At 36.0% G+C, this 9,562-nt stretch overlaps 1 protein-coding gene across 1 annotated transcript; it reads right to left on the bottom strand.

The window, feature by feature from the left end:
• Positions 1-5,094: 5,094 nt before the first annotated feature.
• Positions 5,095-6,971, bottom strand: LOC110105906 (protein GRAVITROPIC IN THE LIGHT 1). The gene has a single exon (XM_020835589.2). The coding sequence runs from the start codon at positions 6,564-6,566 to the stop codon at positions 5,268-5,270; it is 1,299 nt and encodes a 432-aa protein (XP_020691248.1). The 5' UTR covers positions 6,567-6,971; the 3' UTR covers positions 5,095-5,267.
• Positions 6,972-9,562: the final 2,591 nt, after the last annotated feature.

The raw sequence follows: 9,562 nt of genomic DNA, 5'->3' as shown, positions 1-9,562 counted from the left end.
CGCCGCGTATAGGATTAGTTCTTAATTTTTTTATTAGATTCTTAATTTTTTTATTAGAAAAAAATGTAATTAATTTAAATAATAAAATTAATTAGCTAGGTCAATAGCAGTATAAATATTAATTAAATGCTTACTTAATAATAGAATAATTAATTAGATAACTATAAGTTTAATTAGTAGCTAAAATTTTTATAATTAATAAAATAATTATGAGTAATTAAATAATAATTAAATGATAAATTATTTCAAATAATTTATAAGTAATTCATAGTTAACATGTAAATTAAATACATAAGTAATTAGCTTTATTTATTGGTTCATTTATTTATTGGATAATTAAACTAGCTTCTTAGTATCTTATTAATAAGTACCTCATAGTTAATAATCAAACTACATTTAAAATACATTAAATTTAATTTCTAAATGAACTAGCCCTCTTAAATCCTGGATTATATTGTCAAACAGTTTATCAAGATTTATCATGATTTCACATGGGTCATATAAGATAATTTTTAGAATTTAACACCTTTAGGAGGTATTAAATCCGAATTTATAGGATTTACTAAATCCCACATAAATTAAATCTAATTCAATATAAAACAACTCATCATGTTGCTTACATTAAGTGATTAAGATGGTAAGAATGAAATGAGTCTAGAGTTGCAAACGAATCAAATGTTCAACAAGCTACTTGTTGTTTTGTTCAATTTTTTTTTTTGTGATTATTTAATTAACTAAACAAACAAATTTGAATAATATTTTAAATACCCAATTCTTAAATATATAAACTTGAACACTAATATGTTCAGCTCATTTGTGTTCATGAACAGCATCATTTGAAGCTCGTGAACATGCTCGACATTAAACTCTATTCATGTTCCATTCAGAACTTGTGAATAAGCTCGATAAAAACTCAACTAAGATTTGATTATAAAATTGATAAATATACATAATATAAATATTTTATATTTATAATAACTATATAATTATTGATAAATAATAAAATGTAAAGTAACTAAATATTATAATATATGCTAATCAAATATAAGATGAATCATAGATTGCTTGTGCATGAACGAGATCATTTGGTGGCTTGAAAAAACTAATTACAAATGTTCATGAACTTGTTTATTTGATAGCTCAATAATACTTGTTGGATATGTTCATGAATATGCTTCTTTGATAGTTTAAAAACATTTGCTAAATATGTTCACGAATATACTCGATGTAATTGTTTGTTAGGAGGCTCGATAAGCTTGTTTGTTAACTTAATGAATATCTAGAAGTATAGCTCGTTAAAACTTGTTTGTTTAAAACTCGATAAACATGAAGCAAATCGAATATGAACCAAACATAAACACTCATTAATTTAAATGAATCAAACATGAACAGAAACAATAAAGCTCGAATTAAACATGAACCAAACTTGAACATGCTAAATATGACCTAGAAAACATAATAATAAATGAATTGAAAGATGAACACTCACATACTTGACTTGGCTCGGTTCGTTTGCAGCCCTAAATATGACCTAGAAAACATAATAAAGAAGCTTGAAGCAAAAGTTCCTATCACCCATACAAGATTCACAACTAGCAATTTAACTAATAATATTAATAACAAAGAAAAAAAAATTCAACCAGCTATGGCCCAAATAGCAATATTTTTAACATATCATCCTAAACAAAGCCTGTGACAAATTTCTTATTGTTGTTTAAAGTGACTTTCTAGTACAAAAATTTATAATCCAAGAAATTTTTTGTATTAAAAAGCCATTTTAAAAAGTATGAAGAAAGATGTCACAAATGAAGCCTTAATGACAAATACTACTTTTTGGGTTGCCAGAGTTTCATAGGAAAGCAATAAAGATGAGGGTTTAAATAACACTTCTCTAACTAGATCTTAGGGTCAATTTTTTATTCTTGCAAGATCGGGTATGGTATAACATATATAGTATTGGGTCATGTTAGGTTGGGTCTTAACACTATGGTCCCTCTAACCTTCATCGTCTAAATATGGTCCCTCCAACATTCATCGCCTGACTATGGTCCCTTTGACCTCCATTGTTCTAATATGATCCCTCCGACCTCAATCGCTCGACTAATATCCCGCTGACCTACGTCATACGTCATATGACTATGGTTTCTTTGACCTTTGTCGCCTGACTACGATCTCTCCGACCTTCATTGCTTGACACATGTCTCTTTGACCTTTTATTACTTGATTATGATCTCTCTGACCTCTGTCAATCGACTACAATCCTAAGCCCTTACAATATAGTAGCATATGATCAGGTCGTATAGATTACTACCCTAAACCCTAAACACCGTGGTTGCCAGAAACCTATGGACCTCCGAAAGGACACTGTTACGGCTGCAGAATTGCAGAGGGGTATACAACCGCACCCATCCCAAAGGATAGAGACGATTGCAGGCCTCCGCGCTCCTCAACATATAGCATTATTATAACAATCTAGACTCTTAAACATGAAGATATTGTCCGCTTTGGCCTAAGGCACTCAGGGTTTTATCTTATTGGTATAACTTCTCAGGAGATCACCCATCCCAGAATTTCTTCTGGATGAGCATGCTTAACTATGGAGTTTTGGTGAGACTGTAGTCATGCGACGAAAGTCTATGAGATAATAGTAATCATGCGACGATGGTCGGAGATACTGCATTCAGTTGGTGGCAGAGATTAGTAAGACCGTATTCATAAGGCAATGGAGGTTGGAAGGACCGTAGTCAGACGAAATTAATAAGAGGGATTCTATTCGACGGGAGACAAAAGTCGAAAGATCGTTGTCGGAAGGCAATGGAGGTTAGAAGGATTGTACGCATGTGACAAAGGTAAAGGGGGTGTAGTCAATAGGTAACTGAGGTTTGAATGATAATAATTGACGGTCGATGGAGTTATGAAGGACAGTGGAGTTATGAAGGACATTGGTCGAGCGCATAAAGTCGAAGGACCGTAGTCAGACGATGGAGACCATAGTCAGTTAGTGACATGTGTTGAAAGAATTATAGTCGAGTGATGGTGGTCAGGGGGACCATAGTCGGTGGGCAACGAAGGTGAAAAGGATCGTAATTAGTGAGTGATGGAGGTTAGCAATATCATAGTAGTCGATCGGCAATGGTCGGAGAGACAATTGTCGATGGATGACAAAGGTTAGAAGGACTATATGCAGGAGATTGAGGTCGAAGGGCCATAGTCGTGCGATAGAGATCAAAGGACCGCAATCAATGGGTGATAGAGATCGGAAGGACCGTAGTTGGCGGGCAATGAAGGTTGGGCGAAGGTACGACAATGGCAACTGGATGGAGGTCTAACAGAGATGGTTGAGTGAAGGTCCAGCCATGGTGGGTAGGCAGCAAGGGTTCACCGATGGTAGTGCCTAGGTGGAGCTTTGAGATTCTTCAAGCCTCAGAGCTCTTGAGTCTCTAGCCCAAGGTTTAAGCCTTCTCTAAAGTTCCCCAAATGTAAATAGTATGGACTCTAGTTATAGATTTTGATAGCGACATGCTCCGTAAATATGAAAAATATTCAGAGCAAATTCAGGGTGCCCAATCGAACAATCTGTATTGACTCTTCGGATTATAAAAAAAATTGTTATGAATTTAAACGTCGTAATGATGTCAGAATTGACTGACCCTAGGCTCGTTCGGTTCGTCTTGTCGAGCCACTCGATTATACTATAAGCATGTCATATTTGAAGATTATTTGGTTATCCAATTAATAATTTGAAGCTTTCAAATATGCTTCAGTATATTTATTTTTGCCCATTTGGGCTTAGATTGGATCGATTTTGGTGTCATTTGGTTTGTCTCATCGAGATGTTCAGTTTAGTTTGCTAAAATCAGAGTTTAGAAGGTCACAAATTTAATTTTAGAAGTTTTGAAACCATATATGCATCAAGATTCACGTCCTATCAAAGAAATTTCTTATGACATATCAAGCTTCAATGTCACTTGATATCATAAATATTAACACCAATCTTCAATATCAAACTGAAAGTCAAACTCAATTAATTAAATTATATCCTATCCATATTATCATTGTTGAATTAACCATTATATCTTGCACAAGTAGCCTCAAAATTTAATAATAATTATTTCATATTTTGAAAAAAAAATTTTAAGATCCCAATCAATCTAGATGGAGACAATCAAATCCTTTTCAAGAGAAAGATCAAAGCTTCGCTATAAAGATTCAGAATCTCTGGTTTCACATTTTTTTCTTTTAGGGTGGTTACTCTGGATAGAAATGAAGCTTATAAAATAAAACTATTTTGCCTATGTAAGACAATATCAAGTCTCTTTTAGGGCATCTCCAATCGAAAATGTCATTTTTCACTCCAAAATACAGGGAAATCAAAAAATACCGTTTTTCATCTCCAATCCAACGCCATTTTGACGCTAAAACAGTTGTTTTCTTTCGCGCCTTTCTTCCCTACCTGTTCGGTAGAGAGAAAAAATTGGCGCAGATGAACAGTGCAACGCCAATATTGACGTCGCACTGTTCATCCGCGATCAAATGGCGTCAAAAATGGCGATCGGTTGGAGCAAAGCAAGAACCGCAAACACTTGTTTGCCGTTCGGTTGGAGATGCCCTTAGTAGATGGAAATGTTTATTGGGCTCAGTTCATTAGCTCACCGTGCTCGACTTGACTCACTTATACTTCTAATTATAAAATATTCCAAATAAAATTTGAATCATTTTTTTTAAGTATAATTTTTTATAATATTTATAACATCATCATATATTTTATAAGATACATTAAGATAGTAATCAATAACTATTTCTTAAAAAATTAAGGTTTCATTTGTGACCTGTTTATTAAAGCAAATTTTTAGTAAAAAATTGAAATTTTTTCTGAAAATTTATTTTAAAAAATAATAAAAAATTTATCCCAAACTAAACTTAAGAAAAAAATTGGCCTATTTTTTAATGATTAATTTATATAAATTTTAATATTTTATAAAAAAATTTAATGAACTTAATACATATGCTCATATGGAAAATGCAGAAAATTTTAAGCATAATTTTACATAAATTAAAACTATTTTATAAAAAAAAAGTGTGAAATTACTAGTATGCTGCGTAGAAAGTATTTTATTACCATTATAAAATCTAAAGGCCCAAGGATATACATAAACTTCAAGACTAAAGTGCTTTTCCTAAAATAAATCGCCAAGTGGGCCCGCAAGAACATCAACTTACTTGGGCCCACAATCCCCTACCGAGACATCATGACCATCCACTTGGCTTCATCGTCTGTCAGTGTACACTAGATAGACCCTGCACTGTATCACCGTTCTCCCGACTCTGAACCCCGGCAGCACCGTAAAACCCACCTCCGGCCGACAATCAAGGCCACCCTGCTCCGCCTCCTCCTCATCCTCCGCCACGCTATCCATATACAAGTCCGAGAACCGGCTCCCCCTCCTCGCCTGAAAGATGACTCCTTTATCCTCTTCCTTAAAAGAAAAGAACAAGCAGTGAAGAAGCCAAACCCGCCTTGCCATCTCGGTAAATCCCTCAAAGAAATCAATCTCCGGTGATCCCCGGCCGGAGCTCACAAGCTTCCGTTGCTCGATATTGCCAAAGAATGAAGCTTCCATCTTCGGATGCACCAGCCCCAAATACTTCCCCCTGCAAAACTTCCCAAATTGGGATTTTCTCTCAAAACAATTCTTTTGCTTGAAGAATTTGAGCTCTGTGAACTCCGCAAAGAAGCTATGGCGGTCGCGCACCGGACCGCCTAAACCGAAATCTTGGCGCTGGAAATTGGAGAACATTATTTGCGAGACATAAGATTGGAATGCAAAGATGTTGTGATTACTATTTCGTTGGCGGCGGAGATAAGGCTGGATTACGCCGGCGGCGGCAGAGAGATCCCATCCGGCGGATTTCATTTCACGGACCATGATTTTGACGAAGGAACGGATGGATTTAACAGTGGAGCGGAGTAGGGTGAGGAAGTGGGCGGGGTTGAGGCCGGAGAGGTGCAGGTCGTCGAGAGCGGCAAGGGTCCGACCGGGTCGGAGTCGGACTTCCAAGGCCCGACACTGCTTTTCGGAGACCCGAAGCTCGGATTGGAGGGAGCTGATTTCGGATTCTTTCGATCGGAGTTCGTATTCCAGCTTCGCGGTGATCATCTTGTAAGTCTTGAGAAGGTTTCGTTGTTCTTGAACCTGTGCTTGTGCTCTGCTTGAGCTCTGTTTGAGCTGTTCTCTGTTTAAAAAACCCTGCTTAAGCTCGGAGAGCCGCTTGAGTTGGGTGACGACGGCGCGGTCGGAGAAGTGGATCACGTGAAGGTCGTAAGGCGCGTGAGCTAGCTGGAGCTCAGCGTACGCCGCCTTGACGGCGGAGACTCCGGCAAAAAGATTTGCGAGGAGGACTTCTATGTCGTTCTGGTGATCGCCAGTGAGTTCATCGGGGTTTTCTGAAAAGTTCGGCTTGTGGAGGGCGACGTCGCCGGAGATGGTGGAGTTGCTTCGGAGGCAGAGGATCTTAGTGAAGGCCTTGGATAGAGTGCCGAAGCTTGTCTTCGAGGTGGAATCCATGGCGGAGGGAGGAATCCAGAGACGGCGAGAAGATTTGGACAAGGAAGGCAGGAGAAGGGAGGAGAGCGCGGAAACTTGTCTTGGTCAAAGAGACAGCATTTAATTAAAAGAAACTCTTTAAATTATATATTTTCTTAATACGGAATATGACCGTTGGGCTCTTTCGTCCTTTTAATAATTTTTTGCATATGTAATTACGTTTCCCACCTTGCAATATTCCATATTCAAAATCAAAGGGAGCGTTTGATGATGTAATTAATCTCCTCGTCATTGGGCTCATATTTATTTTGCCCTACTAAAGAGGTGAGGACATAGTAGACGGGATTTAAAACCAAGATGGGGAGATCCTAATCGTGCTCGCCCACCAACCACTCTAAGCCTTGTTGGATAAAAATAAGAGAAATCAATCCTTATACTTTCCGCGGTTGTTTGATGGAGTTTTTCAGATGTTGATGAAACCAAAATATTTTGAAATATTATTACTTTTGGTGTTCGGACGTATTCAGAAGCTAATTTGAATGCGTCACGTCATTCAATACACAATACATTGAGTGATGTGACGCATCAGGATTGACCTCCGAACACGTCCAGTCTCCGCACATAATAATCTCTCAAACATTCGAAGCAAAAATATGTAAAAGAATTCTTTAACTCCTTTAAGAGCAACTTGAGTAGGAGAGAACTCTCATTTTTTAATAATCTCTAACAAGTGTCTCACACTCTCACTCAATCATTATCACAGTCGATTGCCTGCTGGCATTTGTTGATGCTCGATCATCAACAAATGCTTGAGCTGCTTTACTCAAGGTTTGCATGAAGGATTTTTCAAGTATGAACTCGGCATGTAGCAGTTAGGGTAATTTGGATGAGTTGTTTGAACTCGTCAATAGTCACATTAATGTTGTTGGGTTAATTAGAAATAATGATCACTTATTTTTTTGGCATTGTGTAGATGAAAATTAATGAACCACAATATACAAATTTAAACATTGATTATGTTGTTGATGGTAGAGAGAGTGTTTAATATATTAGTTTTTGGTAAGAAGATGGAACATACACAGAGATAAACAAAAAGTTATTAGAGGCATCGGAATTTTTATATGAAAAATCTAGAGGGTGTCAAAATCGGGTTGTGGGTCAGGTTTGGGTTGAACTCGGAATTGACCCGACCCTATTTTGACATGACCCAAACCAACCTGTTTTTGCAAACGGGTCGTAAAATGCAACCTGGACCAAACCGTTGGGTTTCCGGGTTGAACTGACCCGACACAAAATGGGCAAGGTCGCGACTGGGAGGAAGGCGACTCGTTTGTCGTCCCATAAAGCCGCGGAACAAGAACTAGGAAGGAACGTCGCTGACGCCCGAGAACTCGGTAGAAGAGGAAAAGCAAACGTTATGAAACCGAAGAAGAAGAAGAAGGAAGGAATGTCCGACGTCGTCGAGAACTGCGAAGCTAGCGGCTTAGCACCTAGCCTAGGGTAGGACCACGAATTGAGCGGCGGTGGCAGGACAGCAGGTTTGTGGGATGGCGGGAGACGGGGACAGGCGGATGGTATGGCCGTCAAGCAACTCAGGTCGGGTTGACTAGCTTACAGCGGGAGAGGCGGCGGTTGGAGTTCTCGGGTTGAACTAGGGTCATTATCGAGTTTCTAGATCAATCAAAATCCAACCTAAAATTTGTAACGGGTCGAAATTCAAGACCCAAACCCGACCTTTTCAAAAAAATTATGGTCGGATTCGAGTCTGATTTTCAAGTCTTATCAATTTTTGACATTTTTAGAAAAACATGTCAATGTGTTAAAAACAAATTACTAATTTTGAGATTGCTATATTTCAATCTTTTTTTTTTCTTAGCCAACTATATTATAATCTTAAAGAAATTTCTATTCCAAATGCTGGCTGGGTTTTTAAAATAAATAAAAAAATATATATAATTTGAATATTTAAATAAAATATTCTTTTATTTCAAAATTCTTCAAAGAAAATAAGCTTTTTATGTGAATCTAAAATTTTAAAAGGGAGCTAATAATTACTAAATACCTTTCTTTAAAATTAGGCCACGACTAATTTCCTCTTAATTATAATTATTTTTCAAGTCATCAAGAACTTCATAAATTTCTTCAAAATGACATCATATTGTCCATTTTCCTACCTTCAAATTAGCAGTCTCATTAGCGTTTAACTTATTTTTTGGCATCTGTAGGCTGACTTTATAAAAAATTTATTTTGAAATTGACATCTTTTTATAAATAATTTCCTTAATGGCTTTGAATTCTTCTATTTTATTGTAAGCTTAAAAGTTAGTACTTCATGGTAGCAATAATGTTGATATTTCTCTTATAAATTTAGTGAAGAATTTTATTATTGGCTTAAGGCAATGACAAATATGCCCTCATAATTTTAAGGTATATTACTCTCTCTCTCAAGAAATTATTAAGTGTAGTCACCTGATGGTTCAGAGACGAATCAAAATGCGTCATGTCACCACGGTACACAGCACAGGTACACAGCACAGGTGCACAACCAATGACGATGTGGTGCATCCTGATTCATCTCTGGACGGCGTCCGATGACTGCACGTAATAATTTCACCTTTCTCTCTCTCTTTATTTCTCTTTACAAAGTAATTTTATCATTAGAAGGTAATAAGAGGGATTAAATTTAATTGAAGAAAAATTGTTATTTATATATTTATATATATTTTGGTTTTACCGAACAGTATTAAGTCAATTAATTAATTTGAAATAAAATTATTAAATTAATTTATTTTAATAATAATAATCTATATTTAAATTATTAATATTAAATATTTAATTAATTATTAAATTGATTATGATAAAAAGGTGATAAATAAATTTAAATATGAATTAAACAAAATATAATATGGTGGGCTTTATGCCTTCATTTATGTACAGTTCTAACAAAAAAAATAAATTTAATTAATATTATATAAATAAATATACAAAAAATTAGATATATAAATATATAAAAATTT

This window comes from Dendrobium catenatum, unplaced genomic scaffold, assembly GCF_001605985.2.
Source record: "Dendrobium catenatum unplaced genomic scaffold, ASM160598v2 fragScaff_scaffold_716, whole genome shotgun sequence".
Taxonomy (NCBI): domain Eukaryota; kingdom Viridiplantae; phylum Streptophyta; class Magnoliopsida; order Asparagales; family Orchidaceae; genus Dendrobium; species Dendrobium catenatum.
Note: the sequence above shows the minus strand (reverse complement) of the source record. Positions and strands in the feature narration are given on the sequence as shown.